The sequence below is a fragment of the Coturnix japonica genome, chromosome 2 (genome assembly GCF_001577835.2).
Source record: "Coturnix japonica isolate 7356 chromosome 2, Coturnix japonica 2.1, whole genome shotgun sequence".
NCBI lineage: Eukaryota > Metazoa > Chordata > Aves > Galliformes > Phasianidae > Coturnix > Coturnix japonica.
Genome location: NC_029517.1, coordinates 123,424,829 through 123,446,860, shown reverse-complemented (window position 1 = coordinate 123,446,860; position 22,032 = coordinate 123,424,829). Strand labels below are relative to the sequence as shown.

The following is a 22,032-nucleotide window of genomic DNA, read 5'->3' as shown; positions in this document are numbered from 1 at the left end:
TCCCTCTTTTTTAAAGATAATGCATTTTTGTGCCAGACACGTTGTGAATTCACTCATGTGCTTGAGGTCAATACTTGCAGTGCAGTCCATCAGTGTTACTGAATATTGATCAATGACACAATAGACTGAAATGACACAGTATTCTGGACTGTCCTTGAGACAGCGTAGTAACAATGACAGAGAAACATCTTGTTCTTTCTGTATTGCTGTCTTACTTATTTTTTTTCTTCCAGCACTTGTGATTTATAATGACCCTTGAGTGAAGTAGTTGAATCTGTCAGTCTGGGAGAGGTATCAGTCATGAAAGGTCATCATTTCTGAGTCTGAATATTAGAAAAAAACAACATGATAGAGAATGGCATAAAACATTTTCTGGGACAGATTTCAGTCACTGCGGTTTTAACGTAGACATAGATGATTACCTGTCCTTCACCAAACAGACACTGTAATCTTTTCAAATGACATTTTACATGTTTGAACCGTCATTAAAAAATGCAAGCAGCTTTCAAATCAAAACTCCGTTTCCTGCTTTTGCATTTGACTGCTGTTGACAAGTGTTCTTGAGTGGATCATTAGAAATCCAAGCACATTCATTCAACTGAAAGGTAAAATGAGTATATCTTTTGAGATAATGGGTATTATTGCTACTTTATCCTAATCTAGCACCTACTTGATCAGATGAAGGCAGAATCAATTGTAAATTAACGATCTTTGAAGACAGTGAGTTGAAACTGTGCTGTCTTTAAATCGATTCTGCACCTGTGCAGTTACCATTATAGCCCACTGATGAGGATGAACTACCTCATAAAACACTGCAGCTTGACTTGAACAGAAAAATCTGCCCACGGTTAAACTGCTGTGTAGCATATCAGATAATAATGTTTGCTCTTAGTATCCTCGACTGTACCTGGAGGAAGCTGCACTAAATGACAGTATCCATTCTTGAGCAGTTACGCAGGAGATGTGGTAGATCCTCCAAATCTCCACATCTTCTTTCTTGCCTCTACTTGAAAGCCATTCACAAGTATGATTCCTTTCTCTTGGGGCTGATCCTGGTATATGAAATGATTCCATGGACTAGAGAAAAAGATGCAGAAACTTTTCTTCTGATTTCTAAGGCAAGTCTGGAGGAAGAAGGCTGCTCCATTTTCAGGATAAGTAGTAGTTTTTCCCCAGTACTAGGATTATTGTGCTGTGGATCCAGACATTATATTGTAGACAACACAGTTGCTCATATGCCCCAGACATGAGATGTCTTAGAGGTACAGCCCATCCCACATATTGATGATAGTTGTAGGCAGCTATCATCAACCTTTCAATGATGTTTTCATGAAGGATGTTTCAGAATGCAGGCTTACAGACACCATCATTTGCAGCCTGAAGAGTGCAGACATCCCAGATTTAAGACACATGTACTCAAGAAACATGAGCACACAACAGCTGCCAAGTTATTTGCTAATAGCAAACGTCTCAGGTGATCTTTAAGGTCCCTTCCAACCTAAGTCATTCTATGATTCTGTGATCTTCACTTTTATTCTGAACATGTGGTGGAAGCATTCTTCCACCATTTTATAAGATTATAGAGATGGATGCTTGAAATCCAGGTCCTGGCTGGCCAGGAAGGTGTGTGTTATTGCCTGCAGTTTTGCATCGGTTTCAGCTCTAATATAGCAGCTTTGTGCTCACTCTTCAGACTTTCCATGGACTTGTTCAATCGGTATAACTGATAAGAAAAGCCAAAGGTTAATTGTGTTTTCTTGCCTAATACTCCATTTTCCTATGTCTCTTTTATAAACAGTACTTAAAATATGGCCACTTCGAGCACAGGTTTTCTCTCTGTCAAACTGGCCTTGAAAGTCAGTTGAACTATAGTTAGCCTGTCCTCTATCTCTTTATCAGCCTCTGTTTCTAGTTCCAGCTGGGCTTGTTCTGACCTTCCCACCTGTCTAGCTTAACATTTATCTTCTGTACTTTTGTGTTACAGGTTGGGCAAGTTTTTCTTGCCACAGCCCTTGGGTGATGAAATATCCTTTTCCCTTCCCTACTCTCCCAAGCCAATTTCTGTAAAACAATACAATGGGGAAGATAAGTAGTAAAGTGCAGATTTTTCTTCAGAAGTCATTTAGGTCAACACTGTCTTTTAGGGAGTGGAGCTTTGGTGTTTGCAATGCTTTTCCATCATAGCCCTAGTAAATTACCATTACATAAATTCAGAATTTCTCTCAGTCATCTTGTGGTCTGAATAAGTCATTATAGAGGAAAATATCTTATATTCAGAAAACACAAGAATGCTTTTGGAAACAAAAAAGCTTCTTTCATCTGACATGAAAGTGAGTCAGTGTCTTGAACAAAGGATGATCCATTTACCATATCTGTGCTCTCTGCCTGTTGCTCTGCTCTGCGTGTATTCTTGACATCATCTCACTGAAAATGAGTTCATATGGACATTCAAATCTGCCGGCTTGTGTCTTGTCATTTTAAAGGACATCTAGAAGAAGTTCAATCTTGAACAAGTCTGTCTCATGAATGGATATAGTTTTCGTTTTCATCAGTGCCATAGCCGTTGTTGCAGATGCGCCCCAGGTTGCACGGGGGATAGCATGAGGGTTGGGATCAGTGTGGTCCTCATGCTGCTCTGCCTGTTCACACAGCATCAGAGCCAAACACATACATCACTCAGTAGCTCCAACAACATTCATATTATTTCCAGGTTGTTCACATCCCTGAGTCTCACATCCCTGAACCTGAACCTCTAGGTAGAAACTAGGGGAGTGGACTCCCCACCAGTATAAGGGCAGAGCAAGTCCAAGACCAGCTCATGAGAGTTAATGTGTACAAGTCCATGGGGCTGGATGACATGTACCCCAGAGATCTACATAATGTTGTTACCAAGCCACTGTCTGTTGTATTTGAAAAGTTCTGGCTGTCAGTTGAGGTCCCTGGGGACTGGAAGAAGGGAAACATCACTCCTATGTACAAGAAAGGGAGGAAAGAGGACCCAGGGAACTACAGGCCAGTTTGCCCCACCACCTTGCCTGGGAACATCATGGATCAGATCCTTCTGGAAGACGTATCAAGGCACATGAGGGTTGAGTGGATGATCGAAGACCGGAGGGAGACCTCATTGTGGACTGCCAGTGTTTAAATGGAGTTTATAAACAGGAGAAGAATCAACTTTTTACCAGTGTAGATAGTGATAGGACAAGGGGAAATAGTTTTAAACTAAAGTAGGGGAGGTTTGGATTAGATGTCAGGGAAGTTTTTTACTGAAAGGGTTCTGAGGTGCTATAACAAGGCTGTGAATGCCCTGTCCCTGTAGGTGTTTAAGGTGAGGTTGGATGGGACCCTGGGCAGTCTAATCTAGCACTTGATCTGGAGGCTGGCAGCCCTGCCTGTGGCAGGGACGTTGGAACTTAATGATCCTTGAGGTGCTTTCCAAACCAAGCTGTGATTCTGTGATTTCCTGTTTAAAGCTACTAAGTACCTATCTTATCTGTGTATGTGGTGTGGGAGGTGTTGATATCCCCTGCCTTTGGCTGTTGCTTGCACCCACTCTTGCACTGAAAATTGCCTCCCATCAAATGAGCTTGCAGAAGTAAAAGCATTATTGCATACGGTGCTGTTGGCATGTTGTATTTTTGCCTTGCTGCTGTTCATCTTGGAAAAATACTTTGCAGTCCCAGCTGTTATTTTCAAGAACTGCTAACAAGGTTTCCTTAAGAGAATCAAATTTATTCTGAACATGGACATAGTCCTTCATCAAAAGACCATGAAATGGCAAGAAATACGTAGCAGAACATATCCCAGTATGTGTCTAATCTGACTTCTGGGCACTGAGATATATTTAGTGAAGGGAGGCCTGAAAATGGCAAGAAAGATGTTTCAGAAAATTCTTTCCACATTGCTCCTCCCGTGCAGTGTGTGCAGGGCTATTTTAGCTTCTGGATTTGAAGGATGCAGGGGAGGGGAAAGGGTATTAAAACACTAAGTGTGAAGTTGCTACCTTGCAGTTCTCTGAAAGGGCACGTTTAGAATACCTGCTGCAGTGGAGTCTGCTGGCAATATATAATTTGTTTATTAAATAAAGAATGTGATTGAAATGTCCCTTTTGAGTTAATGAAAATGTAAAACAGCTTTCCAGAAAAGACTAAGGCCTCTAATGTGATTTTTCTGCAAATCTCATAGATTAAAGGTATTCTTTCATCTAGTCCTGACAGCCTGAAGAAGATGAGAAACTGAAATTCAAAGGAAACACTTACAAAAGGGAGACCTGGTAGATGAAAATGCAAAGGTCCAAACTGTTTCTAAAAGGACATATCTCCAGTGAGCTGCCTGTTGGAAACAGATCATTTATACTGACTTTGCATTGGAAGCCTGTGGCAGAGAGAGGACATAAATGATCTCCTTTGGTATGATACCAGACTCAGCTCTGCTAAGCTGAGCTGGCCATGGACATGGGCACTGGTACCTGTTGTTGCCATAACAGTATGGCTCGGAGCAGCATGGAGCTGTGTCAGGGGAGGGTCAGATGTGGGTTAGGGACAGGGTCTGCCCTGGAGTGCAGGGGGCTGGGAATGGGCTGCCCAGGGCCTGAGCTGCTGGAGTTCAGGGAGCATCTGGATGATGTTCTCAGACACAGGATCTGATTTTTGGTGGTCCTTTGTGGAGCCAGGAGTTGGACTCAATAATCCTTATGAAATTCCAACTTAGGTTATTCTGTGATTCTAAGAATTTTACTACAAGTGACAGAATTCTGCCAAGCTTTGCCAGACCTAATCATCATCTAAAAGCATGCCTTTAAAATGTGTCTCAAGTAATACTTAAATATACACTTAGAGATCTATTTCATGTTACGATATGTCAGATTTTATATCCTTACTATTAGAACAGTTCCTTCCCTTTGCTGTCAATAAGCAGCGTGCTTTCTCCTCTTGTTTTGAAATTTATTATTTTACTCATGCTTGATATGACCCTGTTGCTTGATCTGGATTAATTTCCCATGCTGATTTGTTCTGAATGTGCCCTGTAGGCTAATGTTGCATTTGCAGACTTTGTTCTTACTTTGTAAAATTTGCTGTTACCATCTGCAGGACAAAATGTTCTCTTTGACACCTTACAGAAGTGCCGACTGCCTGACGAACAGCACAGCATCAGCTGTTAGAACCTGATGCAAACCCCTTTGAAATCAGTGAACAGTAATGCAATTCAAGGTTTTTAGGGAAAGGCAATATCCCTTATTAGATCAGCTGTTACACTTGGATAAAACAGACACGCTTTCAGATGCACAAAACATTCAGGTTTGAAATAGCAGCAGTATTGCTTACAACAGCTTTCCTTACGAATGAGACAGCTATCATACCAGTAAGGTTTATAAAAATGTGATTAAAAGTGCATGCATCCCAGGGCTCTTCTCTTGCATAGTGCTTCTTGTGGGCAAACAATGTTCTCCTTTCTCCCTGAGACCCGTTCCCTTTGGAGGGCTGTGAAGATGTTCAGAGGGCTGGAGCACCTCTCCAAGGGAAAGCTGAAGGAGTTGAGTCTTGTTCAGCTTGGAGAAGAAAAAGCTCCAGGGAGATCTCATTGCAGCCTTCTAGTACTTGAAGGGGGCTTATTGGGAAGGAGACCAACCTTTTTCTTGGGCAGATAGTAATAGGATGAGGAAAATGGTTTTAAATTAAAAGAATAGAGATTTAAATTGGGTATTTGGAGTAAATTCTGTACTCAGAGGATGGTGAGGCATTGGCACAGCTGCCTAGGGAAGCTGTGGTTGCCCCATCCCTGATGACGTTCAGGGCCAGGTTGGATGGGGCCCTTGGCAGCCTGAGCTGGTGGGGGGCAGCTCTCCCCACAGCAGAAGGTTGGAGCTGGATGAGCTGTAAGGTCCCTTCCAACCCAAGCCATTCAGAGATTCCTGTTGTATGCTTTACAAGGAGAGGTTGGATCAGACCACATCAGTCAGAGTTGAGGACAAGCCTTCAATTCCTTAAGGCAGAGGAGCTTCTCCAGAGTCACCGTGCCATTGAGAAGGACAAAAGCCAAGCTGTGTGTTTTGCTGTGCAGGTTGTAAATGCAGCATCCACTCATTTCTCAGATAGAATTCCTGGCTCCCGATATTTACATGTGTCCAGCAAACAGTTGTGTGAATAGATGGCAAAATGAGTTGTATTCCCTTTCTTGTGGTTGGTTTACTGAGAGTAGTGTTTCCCAGCCATTCTGGAGTTACAGTTGTCTGACCAGCCACTTAATGACAGAACCAGTGTTGGAAAATAATGCACAGGTGGGATAGTTCTGTGAGGAAAGCTTTAAGCGGCTTCCCAAAGTCTTTGGATTGTTTGTGGTCATAGAATTAAAAAAAAAAGACAGAGAGAAAAAATAAAAGAAGTAACATCCCATCCTCTGTCCACTTGCTTTACTTTTTAAAATGACATAAGCCAAGAATCCTTGGCTTAAGCTTAAGATCTGCCTTGGATTTTAATTTTCTTGTGTGGAGCTTTCCTGCAGCTGGCTTAAAATCCACTAAAAGTTCAGAAATGCATTGGAATCTGTCTTCATGTAAAACGAGAATGTTTCAAATATGCTTCTCAGTCTGAAGCTATCATATAAAGCACATGGTACTTCTGGATCTGAAAATCACCACATCGTGGTGTGTCGTTCCCAGCCCAGCCAATCTTTGATTTATCTCTTATGTGGAAAAGATAATTTGTTTTCTGTAGCAAATGATGTACCCAGTTACACAGATATGTGCCAAATAAGATTGGCATGAAGCATAAAACACATGTTAGACAGCTGCTTCTCTTTGCTGGACAAAGTTTTAATGGAGGAGTCACATAGACAACCAGATTCTCTGGAGAGTCTCATAATTTGTTTAATTTTCTTTAATACACAGCCAAGGTGTTTTGGTTTTAGATTGTGAGCTTGTTTCTGTGTAATGTGATGTCTTTTCTTGTCCGTGAACTAAAAGAAAAGTGATTAATTTGTCTGTGAAAGCCAAGACCCTTTTGTGTTCCCATCTATTTTAAGACACCAGATTAAACTAAGTTAAAACCAGAATCCTCACAGTGTGTGGCCATGTGGACAACCACATGCCTGAGCTGCAAAACAGAATTCCACATCTGGACTTTGCAGCTGGTAAAGGGCTTTGATGTCCCATTTATTAGACATTGTCTACAGATGGGTTTGAAATGTGGATGCAAATCCATCTCTGAGTCAATGCTTTAGATCAACCCTATGCTATAAACTGACATCTGTAAAACCATGGTGAACGAAAGCAATGAAAACATGAGCTACAGAGGAAAGAAGCAAACCCATCTGCTCCCAAAGCAGTATTTTTTTACTACCTGTCATTGTTAAATAATAGTGATGTTGCAGGGTTTTTTTTAGTAGTTTTGAACCCAGAAACAACATTAGTAGTGTCTAGCGCTCAGGTTAATGTGGCAGCTGGACATGAATGGTATCCCTTGTAAATGTGCATTTAAGGTCCTTTCATGCATACCACAGCTAAATAACAACCAGCTCTGTCTCAGTGTTCTTCTACTACTGCCTTTATGGAGCAGCCTGTAATGAGTGAAGGCTGCAAAGAGGTTTGGAATGGTATTGTCAACAAGAGCAGCAGATTTCATCATGCTTTACTCCATTTCTATTTCATCTAGCTGTAAGTTCACGTTGGAGATGTCAAAGTGCCTAAGAGAAACTCTCACTCACTGTCTTGCCCAAGGCTTCAGGTGTTCATGTTGTCAGGCTTTGCACCATGGCAGCTTTGTTTGATTTCATTGAAATGTTCCTCCTTTTCAGGTGCCAGGAGACAACGAGAAACACTGGAAGCCAGTGTTGGTGGTCTTGACAGAGAAGGACCTCTTAATATACGAGAGCATGCCACGGATGAAGGAGGCTTGGTTCAGCCCTCTGCACACCTACCCTCTCCTAGCCACCAGGTACCTGTGCTTTTTGATTACAGCTACAAAAGCATTGAGAATGGCTGATCAGCCGAGATCCTGTATAGCAACTGTACATCTGTAGATCACATCTAAAATGCCATGGCTTGGAAATGAGATTCTTCTTGAATGGGGGAATGTGTTTAGCTTCCTCTAATGTGTGCTTCCTCTAATGTGAATGTGTTCCTCCTCACTTCTCCTCCACTTCAAGCTCTGGCCAAAGCTGATTGCTAGAATCGCACTGCAAAGGTAATCGATGCAGTAGTTTGGCGCAGATTGGAAGTGCTGAAATAGTTGAGAGTTTGATCTCCTGAGATTCCTATCTCAGCATGCAGACCTAAGGAATCCGCAGAAGCATTCACATTTCCAGCTACTTCTCCAGGCTGACAAATGGGAAATTGTTGCCTTGGTTTGAACATACTGATGTGGAAGTACTGTGTCCATGATATGGGGCTCCTGGGGTCTCACACGTATGATAAGATAATTTCAGTATGATTTGTGTTCTAGCTCTAGGAAATCTTGGATTTTTCAGTTTAAAGTGGTGAACTTGAAAGACGCATTCTTGAATTGAGGTTGTAAATAACCATCTGCAATGTTTCGGATCTATCGACCAACACTAATTCAGATTGAGTTTTCCCATGGTTGTCTTTATACAGTGGAAACTGTCTGTGCTTCTTGATGCGAGTCTTAATCATATTTCTCTGCCAGTGCGGTCAAAGGGCTTGAGAAAGAGCTGCTGCTGCATTGTTTTGGCTTTGCTACAGGCCACTATTATACTATTTTCAATGAGTTCTCTTTCAGAAGAGCTGATAGCGCATTGCCAAAAGCAGTGGGTCTCTTACTGTGCTCTCATTAGTTAATTTTTGTTCTCAGTCATTCCCTCTCTAAATGAGCTGAGACTTTACTATCAAACCATCGTTTGTTTGTTTTTTAAAGTTACATTTGGTAAATTAATGGTTGTTTTGTGCTGATCAACCTACCCATGATGGCGCTTTCAAACTGATGGGAAGCCGAGTTCTGATTTACCATCTTTTACCTTAAAACAAGGTGGGAGCCCAATGCTTTGCAGTTTGCAGCCTGCTGCGCCTGGTGGCATTGAATGTTGACAATTCCAGTGAAATCTGTCAATTCCAATTGATGCTGAAAACTAGGTAAGGTGTTGGAGCAGGAGATTGTGTCTGGGTGCGTCACTGGACTTTGATGTGATGTTGAATGGCACGTGGTGTTGTGTTACCACATGGTAATTACACCTCTGTGAGAATGTGCCAATGCCAGCAGTGATTTATTGCTCCTCCTGTTACAACATCATGCCTTGCCAATGTGTGTTTAGCCCAGCAGGAAGGGAGTACTGGATAGCGTTAGTGTGAGGTGGTTGGAACTGAGTTTGTAAATAGGAATATATCTGCATACCTCTCTGCTCTTCTTTCAAACTGCTGGAGAATCATCACGTGGATCGTGAGTCTTGCATGAGGGGAAGAAACACCAGGATTTCCCTGGGAGTGGTGCTTCAGTGGTACATGGCTGCTGCCCGCTATGGGCCACAGAGGATGGGGGTTGTTCAGCTGAACCTGTTTCTTTATGAGTTCCCCACTTTGTTTTATAGAGTGTAAGTTATCTGACCACATTCCTTCTGCCCCAAAACAAGCTTTGCTGCTTTTCATGGAAACCACCAGCAGAACATAGTGCAGCTCCTCCCTATTCCTTCAGGGTGTCATCTGCCAGCAGATCTTGGTCCTCTTCTTTAAAGTGGCAGAAGATCCTACCTGTGGTCAGCACAGCTGAGACACAATGATTACCCCAACCTCCAGCCCCTCCTGCTGGCTGGACCCAGGTGGCTGCTGATAAAAGCCCGAGCATGTCCTTAGTGAGTCACAGGTGTGAGGCAATCACTAATTTATAAATTTCAGCTTGCAGTAAAAGGCATTTCAGCAAAGTCAATTTACTGTGGTGGATCATCCTTCTGCCAGGAGCAAAGTGTTCTTTGCCATCAGGAGATTAGGGCTACAACTCCATGGCCTTCTGACCTTCACACAATGGTGGAGCTGCCCAGATCTCATGATAACTCCTTAGAATTCCAGTATAATGAGTCCTGCACATGTACCTGTCCTACTGCTCTGTCACTGCTAGGAAACACCTGTGCCTTGTTTTGCTGGTCTATTCTTTTAATCAGCCCCCGATTGGCTTGAGGTTGCCAGCCAGCTCACCCTTCCCCTACCTGCCCACACATCATCATGTGTATCTTCATGCAATCTCATATTGAGCATCTCCAGGGGTGGGACATCCGCAGCTTCTCTGGGCAGCCTGTTCCTATGCCTCGCCACTTTCATAGTAAAGAATTTCTTTGTTATGTCTAATTTAAATCTCCCCTCTTTCTCCATCTTTCTTATAAGTGCTTTTTAAGTATTAAAAAGCTGCAGTGAGGTCTCCCCAGAGCCTTCTCATTTCCAGGCTGAACAAGTCCAGCTCCTGCAAGCTGTCTTTATAAGGAGAGGTTCTCCAGCCCTCTGATCATCTTCATGACCCTCCTCTGGACTTGCTCCAACAGCTCCACTTTTTTCTTATGCTGAAGGTCTCCCTTGGAGATAGGGAATACTTAAGAAAACTTTCTCTATGTGCCAATAGTTTTCAAGTATTCACAGGTGGAACACAGAGGCCAAGGCAGCGTGTTCTCTGGATCTGTGGTGGACAGAATGGGATGGGCTGTATTTAAGGCAGAGGAGGTTCTGCAAAGATTCAGTGTGCAGGTGAAGCACTTGATTAGATTCTCTAGAATAAAGTGTACGGTCCTCAGTACTGGGGCTGGAAAGGATGGATGACAGTGCCAGGAGTGTGCTGACACACATATGCAGCGTCAGTGCATTGTCTGTAATCTAACAAACAGGTGGAAAGGTAACAAAAGTACCAAAGACAACATCTAGAACTGAGCCACAATCTGATAAATACGTGTGAATACTTGAATCCTCAAGGTCTGCAATAACTGATAGAGTCCCTAAGTCATTACACCTACTTGTGTGGATGCTTTTGATTAAAACCCTACAGGATTCTGATTTTATGTGCTGTCACACCAGGTACTTACACCAAGAAAACACACATAGTTTGCTGCCAGTATTGACTGCTGTGTTCATGCTCAGTTGATTGTTTTTTCATCCCTTCTGTTCATCGATCAGTGCAATTGAGAACTTTTCACCTGGAAAGTTTGCAGACCACATGTTGTAATCTTGGCTGCTCCCATCTTTCAGACTTTTATGAGTCTTTGGGAAAGCATTTTTGCTTAGCTAATGCATATTTGAAAAGCTGCTGAAACTGGAAAACTTCAGTGCCAGATACTGCACAGAGTCATGCTTAATCTACCCAAGACTTAATGAGGAGAGAAAATTGAGAAGTGGTAGAAAGATTACAAACTTATAGTATTTCAATAAGCAGAATTTCAACAAGCAGAATTTCAGCGTGCCCTTTCTGTTTGTTGATAAGTTTGCCTTCAACCTACGGGTGCTATTAAGATCTAAAAATATTTTCTAGGCAGCTCTGTATAGAATATAAATAATAGCTCATATAAAGCTGAGATCTGGAGATTTAAATTGTTCCTTTAGGTCTCTGCACCAGGAGGAACAGCAGCCAGCTCATAGCCTTGACTCCAAGGACCTTTTAGTCATAATCTGTTTCCATGTTTCCTTATGCCTGATGAAGGAATAACAGTGCCTCCCTACAACATGGGAATGGGAGCTTAAGCCTTTCCGTCTGAAATATCTGCAATCAAATTGCGTTATGTATCAGCTAAGAAAGACAAGCACATGTTACACTCTGGTCAAAGATCAAGTATCTCAAGTAACTATTGTGCAAATCTGAGTTCTGTAACCAGAAAATATTAGATCAGTTTGATGCTTGATGCCAGTATAGACTGCAAACATTTGGTGATTATGAGCACAGGGCAGTCTGGGTGACTTACCTACATAAATACAACTTTTTACATGAACAACCCATCGTTACAAACATTATGATTGGTGAAAAGTATCTGAGAGTATTGGTGAATGGGAAGCTGGACATGAACCAGCAGTGTATCCTCACAGCCCAGAAAGCCAAATGTATCCTGAGCTGCACCAAAAGAAGCACTGCTGAATGTGCAGAGGTCTCAAAAGTTGACAGCTGTCCGTGAGTGGGTTTCAAATAGTCAGTTAAGGGTTAAGGAGTGGTTTCAACCTAAGAAAGGTCAGATTATAGTGGTGTGTATGCACTTGTAGCACAGCTTCCCGAGATCAGTCTCCAATGAGCAGCTGAACACTTGCTGTGAATGTCAGTCTTGGTTTCAATATCATTTTGAAGAGGCCGCTGGATTTTGCTGTGTTGCAGCAAATGTTTCAAATTCTTATACCCTTGCAGTACAGTGTAGGTCCTGCAGAGTCTCCCCCAGCATGTCGTGCTGTACTGCACACATCTTGTACTGCGCACCTGCAGAGACTAATGCCAAAAAGGTCCTCAGAGCCCAAAGAGACAAGGGAACAATTAGAGAAGGTTAGCAGGTGCCCTGCCGGCTCCCTGGGGCATGCAGAGAGCAGCCCACACCATGAGCAACCTGCTGTGCCCTCTGGCAGCTCTGCAGCTCTGGGTGGGAGCACTCAGGAACACCTGTGTGGAACTGAGTACATCCATGCTAGTGGTGCTGCAGGAATACCAGCAAACATTCCCCTGCCTGTTTGTGCAGTTTGGGATAATGTGAGTGAGAAGGCTGCAAGAGAATGGCTCCTGTCTCTATTCTATTCATATTCTGGAAAGCCTGATTGCAATGGATAATGCATGAAGACCTGGGAATTTGGGGTGTTTTTGAAAGGAAATAAAACCTTTGAACCATCTGTGATGCATTCGGTACCTGAAGTAGTAAAGAATAATTTTTAGCACAGCTCTTGAAGCCTGTACAAAGGAGCTGTATCTGTAACAACAAACTGCACCTTGTCTCCCGGCCCTCCTGGTGGTGGGTGATGGAGGAGGAGGCTCAGAATGCACAGAAATTCACTGGCTCCTGAGTGTGAGCAAACTTGAAACGGGGGGATGCCTGCTGGGCACAGTGCAGATCCCAGCAATCAACATGGACTGCCAGGGAGTTTGGGTAACATTCAAATGTCTTATGGTTAACATTCCAGTAACTGAAAAGATGATGTTGTTGCTGTTCTTTTCTTTTTGCCTTTCTTTTTCCTATTAAAACAGCTACTTTATGATGCCAGCTAACCTTCCAGATGTGATACAATAATCTGAGGGCAAACAGTATTCAGTAGATAATGCATAAAGCCTAATGTTCCATGCTCCAGCTTATGTTCTGCTGCCGTGTTACGTACGTATTTTATGGTCTCTTACAAATATATTGTTTGCCTACAGAAAAGCTGGCACAGGGTAGAAATTAAGTTTTCAGAAGGATTTCTCAGGTCCCATTTTGTGGCTCTTCTGATGGCTGGTGCTTGGAGCTCACAGTATGAGGAGCTTCTCTATTTCATTACTCTCAGCTGAATTGGCGCCATATCCTGTATTCACAGTCCCATTCTTCTGTGGGAAAAAGCCACAAGGATAGACTTTAATAGGAATGAAATATTATGAGGCGTTGATTTTCTCTCCTAAAAATGTTTTGTGCAGTCAGTGTTGGCCGTGATGGACAAACTTTCCAAAATCCTGGGAGAAGAACAGCTTGTGCCAGTCAAAGAAATTTTCATTGCAGCAAAATGCAACAGAAGTTTGGGGTTACAAATAGCTGCATTTTACAGGTACCTTATGGGAAAAGTATACACAAGGCAGCGCATGGCATCTGCATATTTTACAGATCTTCAGCCTTCATGGGAATCATTACTCTTTTATTGTAGAGTTTTTCTGCATATGTTTAAGTTTTATGGCAAGAGCAGCTTGACAGTATCCAGCCACTGTGGCTGAGTGTGTTTCCATCTGTCACCAAACCCCATCACCACATACAGAAGGTGATTTCTCTCTTCTGCTTATCCAGAGGAGTGTTGTGGACAATTAGTGAGGGAGTCCTGGCTCTCTGCAAAACTTCAGGTTTGAGTTTAGAGATGTGAGTTCTTATACTCCCAACAACATGCATTTAGGGATGGACAAAGCAGTTTTACTCAGGGTGTGATTTAGTTACAGTTTTCTGCAGCAATGGTTCAGTGTCCTCTGTGGAAGCAGATCAGTGCTGATAACATTGTGTTGTAGTCACCAATGTATATCCCAATCCCATTTCAGGTTGGTGCATTCTGGTCCAGGAAAAGGCTCACCGCAGTCTGGGGTGGATTTGTCCTTTGCAACCCGTACCGGTACGAGGCAAGGCATTGAAACACACCTGTTCAGGACAGAGACAAGCAGAGACCTCTCACTGTGGACAAGGAGCATCGTGCAGGGCTGTCACAATTCTGCAGAGCTCATCACAGAAATCACAACATGTGAGTAGCAGACACAGCATTGCTTCTTCACACTCTGTTTTCCAGCCAGCCCTAGCTGGTATAATACCTGCAGTCAGTACTGCAAAACAAGGACACAGTCATTGTCATTCTGACATTTCATCTTGTTTTCCTCAATGGCCCCAGACGTGATTCTGTAGTCAGTTGTGTTGGTCTGTGTCGTGGAAAAGCAACTTCCAGAGGCTTGTCCAGAAATCCACAAAAAAGAGCTCTGTTTTTGAGAGTCAGGAGACTTCTGTGAGCCTGTCAGAAGCTTTTCCTGCAAAGGGAAGAGGCAGGGGAGGACAGGCAGATTCATAGGCATGAGCTGGTTATATATTCACCCAGCTCTGCACACTTGAAAAGAGTGAAAAGGAATACAATCCACATCAATAGCCAGATTGTGGTGACTGGTCATTTCCCTCCCTGAGCGTGTGCCATGTTTCTGCATTTCTCTTCTTGCAAAATTAACAAAGGTTAGTTAGCTGCAGACACTCTGGAATCATGCCCTTTGTGGTCTGGTAGATGCCAGCCCAGATTAGCTCTGGAACTTTTTGGCTACATCTTTTCCTTGAGTGTCCCAAGGATTTAGAAGTCATATCACAGAATCATAGAATGACTTGGGTTGGAAGGGACCTCAAAACCCATTGTGTTCCAACCCCAATACCATGGGCAGGGCTGCCACCCACCAGATCAGGCCTTAAAAGCCTGTAAAAAGCCTTGGTTGTCACAGGAGTTCACAGGAGGAGAGAGGGAAAGAGAATTTGGATGTGAACACCCAAACTTTTTTGATTTAGATTATGGCATGTTTCAGAGCTGAGGGAAGGATGCAGACTTCTGCTGCAGTTGCTATTATATACAATTGTCTGGGCCCTTTTTCAATTACTGTGACACTAATGAGGACTCCAGAGTGTCTTTGTGTTTGTTGGAATTCTGCAGGGATACCCTTTCAAGCTTCTAACATTGTCACGCATTGTGTGACACATTCATTGGGTTTAGCTCTGTCACACAAGAAGAATTGCTGTGACTGTCAATGTTTGGGAAGGGGGAATGCTATCTCGAGCCGTCTTCAGAAAGCTGCTTTGGGTCAGCACTTAGGTGTGCACTGTTATAGGAAGACTGCAGTGAGTAAGCGTAAGAACTGACATTGGCCATGTTATTTCCAGGCAGAATTGTAACCCTGTATTTAGACCACAGCTAACAAAACTTGCCTGGACCTTACACAGCAGAATGACTTCATCTGATTATCCAAATGTGCAGGTTCATCATTCAAACGTAATTAACCTGGTTCTACAACAGCTTAGTTTTCCACAAGATAGTGTTCACATTGAATGTAAAATGCAAATTGCTACTTTTAAGAGTGCTCAGGTCTGAATTTTGTTTCCTTGTTCAGCTTGCACATACAAAAGCCAGGAGTGCCGTTTGACTATCCATTACGAACATGGTTTCTCTCTTACAACTGAACCACAAGACGGTGCCTTCTCTAAGACAATTGCACAGTACCCCTATGAAAAACTGAAAATGTCCTCAGACGATGGGATAAGGATGCTTTATTTAGACTTCGGAGGAAAAGATGGAGAAATTGTAAGTAGCGCATTTAGCAGAGGGATGGACATTGCCATCTATTTGGTGTCTAAGGCTGTGGAGGTGGAACAGCATTAACAGGAGCGGGCCAGTACCAATATGTAGATGGCTGTGCTTCCAGTGCAGCATGATGATATGGCTTTAGAAAGAGGTGATCTAAAAACAGAAAAAGGTAAAATAATGCAAGATCTGTGTATAGCCAGATGTTAGAATGTTTATGTGTATCCATTGCCCTTTTTAAGTGATTGTGGGTAGAAGACCTGAAGAATGAGATGTTATTAATAATTTCAACATGCACAGATGTACTTCTTGTAAAGTGACAAACTATGGTTTAGACACTTTTCAGTGTCTAATTGTGGGAAGAAATGGGGACTACAGATGTAGTGCAAACCGTCTGCTTAGCCCTTAAACTTAGCTGTCACATAACCTAAAAATGTTTATTCCTACAGTTTGGATACCGTAAATTATGTGTGCAAATATGTTTTGTTCTAGCCAAATCTTCTTGTGGTTCCTGAGCATATTGGCTGCTCAGTTTTTTATATCACCTTTGACAGTGCTGTTGGAGCAGCCATACACAGTCATGTCATGGTACTACGTTTTGGCTTCAGGAGTGACCAAGAGCAGATACATAGGGAAAAAATTGAGGACATGATATTGGACACAGAAGTCATAACACCATACCTAGGCAGAAATAGAGTCTGAAAACATCGAGGGTTTGAAACTCTTACAACAGGGCTTACAGCGTTGGAGTCACTGTTAAGTGCTTGCCCAGGTGGATGTAAGCGCAGGGGCACACAGATCTCATCTTCTCTCAACATGCTTCTTATTTCCTTAGTGACTTAAATATTTGCAGCTGCATGCAAAGAAAAAACAGAATGTTGTAATAAAGGGTTGTTATTAATAGAAGTCTGTTGAAAATACCAAACAGCAGTTAATTTAGTAAACGCTTCATAAATTACTGGTTGCTTGAGCTGTAATCTAGTCTAATTATTTTCAACTTGATTTCTTCCTTTAATTTCAGCAACTGGACCTTCATTCCTGTCCAAAACCAATTGTGTTCATCATTCATTCCTTCCTGTCAGCTAAGATTACAAGACTTGGTTTGGTGGCATAAATGGGATACACACATCTGTTTCTTCAAAGAGAAGTGGAGCAACCACGCTCATCTGAAGTACAGTCATCACTGGCAACCTGTAGCAGCAAGCAGCCTGCACCAGACTGGGGTTCTATCCCAGTCCTCGGTCATTTCTGTCAACTTTTCAAGGCCAAATTATGATCAGCTGAAGAGGTGGCACGACAAGGAAAACAGTGTAAATAGTGGGATTTTAAATCCAGTATCAGACAGTAAAAGAGTGTAGTACCATATGTGTAAATATTTCAGAATCATCGATTGTGCTTATTTCAATGTACTGGCTAATACAGAATAAGTAAAGGGCTAAGCTGATAGGAGTGGGCATTGGCTGTGATACAAACTCAAGGTTCTTCAAGCGGAAGTTCTAGAAACAAGATTGTCCCAACACCTAGAAGTCACGTGTTGGTTCTTCCAACCTTCACAACACTTGCAGAGTCTCTTGTGAGAAGCCATCAGAACACATTGCTGCATACCCAGCAGAGCGTGCAGACATGCCTCTGTGAGTAGTGTGCTCTAAAGCAATACTGAGGTGGTCAGTGACCAGCTGCACAGTCCCTGCTGATGGGAGCTCTCAAGTTAAATGATAGAGGCATCTTGTGTACATTCCTAGCAATGGGTGTGATACAGCGCTCCCTGTAGGGATGGCAGCAGGGCATAGGTGGGAGGGGAGCTTCCTCTGTATGGACACACAGGGTGTGCTTTCACAGTGGCTTTTAAGAATGGTTCTAATGACCTGGAGCTTCAGCTGCCCAGGTTCCCAGGCTCAGGTAAGAGACAGCCGAATCTAATGGGCCATGTGACCTGAGCTCCTGCCTGCACATTTCCACTTGAGAGTTTTCCAGCAGGAAGCCAGGCTGGATCATACTAGGAGCTTCCCGTCTTCCTATTCCAACTTTATCAACCCCTGAGCTCTATTAAGTCTGGTTGTACAGCCTTGATTTTCCAAATTTGTGAGGAGGAAGACTTTCTTTTGCAGTGAAGTTGCTTTTCTTTGTGAGGTTGTGTGTTCAGCTTGGTCCTGGAACTGTTCAGTCAGCTTCATGTGGTTGGGTGGGAATAGAAACAGAACAGGGACTGCATTTAGGTTGTTCTTCAATTGTCAACAGAATAGCTTCATGTTGAGTTGGTTTCCGTTTGCTTTTAGAGTTTTGCCCTATACTGACACTTTGAAGGACAGGAATTATGTAGGAAGTAATCAGAAGCTGCAGAAATTTGCTTGTCATACTATTTCTATTTTATTCTTCAGAAAGCCAGTGACTTTCAATATAACATCACTTGGCTGGCAAAGACTGAAAACACAGTTTGGTTCCACATCTAAGCTAAGTCCTGAGATTTAAACATCATAGTGCATATCACAGGGTAGGAATTAGACTGTGGTGGTTTCCATAGGTATCTTAACCATCAAAGCTAATTGAAAACTTAAGATGATGAATTTGCAAATAGTGAAAGCTGCTGCTTCAGAACAACAGCTGCACTGACATTTGGAACAGCAACCCTGCTCCCAGTGCCTCTCCAGTGAAAAGTCTGAAGGCGATTTACCTATCTGTGAACTTTGTTTTTAACTGTCATGGTACGTGCACTTAGTAATTAATGCCTCGTGTAAAGTCACAAGTTAGGAGCTATGTTGCATAACTTACCAATAATTTCCAAATGCACATTTCTCGCTTTGCTACTGCTGCCATCCTCACATCCCCCTGCAGCAGTTATTTGGGTCTCCTTTGCTTGGAAGCTTCGGGGGTAGCATCTTCTGAGAAGTGGCGAGCAGTCGGTACGCCGGAGGCTGAGCTTTTGGATATGAACTCGGTTCACATTGCCAAGTAAATTGTTGTGTGATGATGGTTTTAAAAGGTCATTCGGGACACTGTTTGCAAAGTATTTCATTGCTGTTTCAGAGCATAACTTGAAAATCTGGACACAGGTTCCTGTAAAGTTCCATAGGTTAGAGTGAGAACTTGCATTCTGTGGGATAGGTTAAATGCATATGTAAACTGTACTGCACTATTTCCTTATTCCTTTAACATTTACAAATCACTGGAATGTTATACTTAACATGTATGTGCATTGTAAATATCTCAAATTCCTCTATTAGTACCAACAATGACATTACACAATATGTAATCTAAGGTGCTCAGTACTATATGAAGTATAAGTGAATAACTAAACAGTTTGCAAAGAAAGTTCCTATTATATATATTTATAGAAAAATAATGATAATTACAGATGCTATTTCTTCATTTTCAGATTTTGGACTGATTCATATTTGGATGGGATAGATAAATGAAATACGGACTTACTCCACATTTATAAAAGTATAGTGAATATTTATATTTTAGAGGAAAAGAATATATTTAATAAAGTCATTTATTGGATTTTTTTGTGAGGTGAGCTTACTTCATACCCAAACAAGCCATGTAGAAGGTTGTCCTTCAGTTCAGGGCTGGGGAGAAGATGTTCTAAATCTCAGCTGTTCCAAGTTCAGTAACCTGAAAGAACTAATCATTACATTGGTAGTGTTGACTTTGAAAGTAATTTCAACAAAGTATTAATGCAGTGTCAGCAGCACACTGCTTATACTTAACTGGGCTGTTAGAGTAGTCATGAAAGATTTCTGTTCAACCCCTTGCATTCAAGGAGCAAGGCCAACACGTGTCTTGCTTTGTTTCTTAGGGGTGGTTATGGAAAAAAAGAACATTTTCCTTCCCCTTTAAATTCGTGGCCCAGGAGGTGATCCTCCCCCTCTACTCTGCCCTGGTGAGGCCTCACCTGGAGTACTGTGTCCAGTTCTGGGCTCCCCAGTACAAAAAAGACAGGGATCTCTTGGAAAGAGTCCAGCAGAGGGCCACAAAGATGGTGAAGGGCCTGGAGCATCTCCCCTGTGAAAGGCTAAGTGAACTGGATCTGTTTAGCCTTGAGAAAAGAAGACTGAGAGGGGACCTGATCCAGGTCTATAAGTGTGGAGGGGGCAAAGTGGCGAGGCCAGACTCTTTTCAGCAGTGTGTGGAGACAGGACAAGGAGAAATGGCCAGAAACTGGAGCACAGGAAATTCCCTATGAACGTATGCAAGAACTTCTTTACAGAGCAGGCTGCCCAGGGGGTTGTGGAGTCTCCTCTGGAGATTTTCAAGACCTTCCTGGACACCTACCTGTGTGACCTGGTGTAGGGAACCTGCTTTGGCAGGGGGGTTGGACTCGGTGATCTCTGGAGGTACCTTCCAACCCCTACGATTCTGTGAGTCTGTGATTCTGGAGTTTGACCTTTTTTCCAAAGTAAAGTATAGAAACTTCACCACCAGAAATGCTTGGATACATATCGGAACATACATGTTAGTGGGAAACTGTGAAATAAGGTGCTTGTTAAAAAATAAATGAAAATAAAGCTGATCTGTTTCTGGTCAGGGAAGCATACTGGTGTTTCTGAAGAGTCCCGCTCTTTAACTAGAACCAGCATCTCTCTTCAGGTACTTCATAAATCAAGAATAACTCTGAAAGCACTACCAGGTAAATTGCTGCCACGAGTATCATTAGACTTTGTCTTCACCAAGTAACAAAATGAGTGTTTTCTTTTTCTAAGGTAAATAGCTCTTGTTCCAACAGGCCATGGAGCTCACTGCAACCCAATCTTCACATCCCAAGGTGCAGCTGACTGCAAGTGGAGGTTACTCAGATTTAACTGCAGCACATGGAGCTGTTGGAGCAGGTCCAGAGGAAGGCCACAGAGATGATCAGAGGGTGGAGCAGTCTTAGAGAGGACAGTCTTAGAGAACTGGGGAATCTTCAGCCTGGAGAAGTCTCCAGAGGGACCACATAATGGCCTTCCAGTACCTGAAGGACTCCTACACGAAAGCTGGGGAGGGACTTTTCAGAAGGGCACAGAGCAACACGATGAGGGGAAATGGCTTAAAAATGGAAGAGGGTAGATTAAGAGTACACATTAGGAAGAAATTCTTTACTGTGAGGGTGGTGAGATACCAGAACAGGTTGCCCAGTGAGGTTGTAGATACCCCCTCCCTAGAGGAGTTCAAGGCCAGGCTGGATGGGGTTGCGTTCAGACTGGTCTAGAGGGAGGTGTCCCTGCCTATAGCAGGAGTTGGAACTCAGTGATCTTAAAGGTCCCTTCCAACCCAAACAGTTCTACGATTCTACGAGTGGGGCTGTTTTAGCAGAAAGTAACAAAAAATATGAAGTTATTGGTAATTGTATCCAAAGTGGACACTTCTTGGTTTTAAAAATGACCCATTCAATTGAAATTTCAAATTGAATTGTGAAGGAAAAAGTCTCCAACTCATGTGAACACATCAGTGTCGTTCCATACAGGACAGACATTCAGTTTGTTTGCTTCATCAGAAGTTCCGTGCTTGTAAGTAATGACAGGCATTAGAAAAAATCCCAGGAAAGAACTGAAGAGTTTGTTAAGTAATCATCTCACCATCACCGTATCAGCGTTGTTTTACCCTGCTCTTGTGTAAGCACATAGCATGGCTGTGGATAGACCCTTCTGTATGTTGACGACTTACATTCTGGTGTGCAGAAACATGACAGCAAACACCCAAAGCTTATGTAGTAAAGCGTGCATAAGGCAGACTGGATTCTGGGTTCCTCTTCCACAAACAAAAACTTTGAAGTTCAGAGGCATGGTGACATTACATTCCATATCACAAAAGTTACCGCATAGCAGTCAAGCCACAGCAACTCTTAAACATGGAGATTAGAAAGTATAATACAAGAAAAACTGTTTTAGTGCTGTTATTGTAGGTCAGGACAAATGAGTTTGTGTACTTTTTGTAGGCTAAGAGCATGCACAAGGACAGTTATCACAGCTCAAATGGGGCACGGTGAGTTATTAAGCCATCATTATGAACTAGCTATAAACAAAACAAACCAACAACATAATAATGAAGCGAAAATGAGACATGGGCAGCACTGTATTAGTTTAGTATTGGAATCATGCAAGCAAATGATCCATCAAACT

The 22,032-nt window shown here is 42.6% G+C and overlaps 1 protein-coding gene across 1 annotated transcript in view; it reads left to right on the top strand.

Moving 5' to 3' along the window:
* Nucleotides 1-19,432, top strand: part of SNTB1 (syntrophin beta 1) — a 100,836-nt gene extending 81,404 nt beyond the window's left edge. Inside the window, exons 4-7 of the mRNA XM_015856228.2 lie at nt 7,792-7,931; nt 14,154-14,350; nt 15,741-15,931; nt 16,953-19,432. Coding sequence (XP_015711714.1) covers nt 7,792-7,931; nt 14,154-14,350; nt 15,741-15,931; nt 16,953-17,045 — 621 coding nt within the window. The 3' untranslated portion in view covers nt 17,046-19,432. The remainder of the gene's footprint in view (nt 1-7,791; nt 7,932-14,153; nt 14,351-15,740; nt 15,932-16,952) is intronic.
* The last annotated feature ends 2,600 nt before the right edge of the window (nt 19,433-22,032 follow it).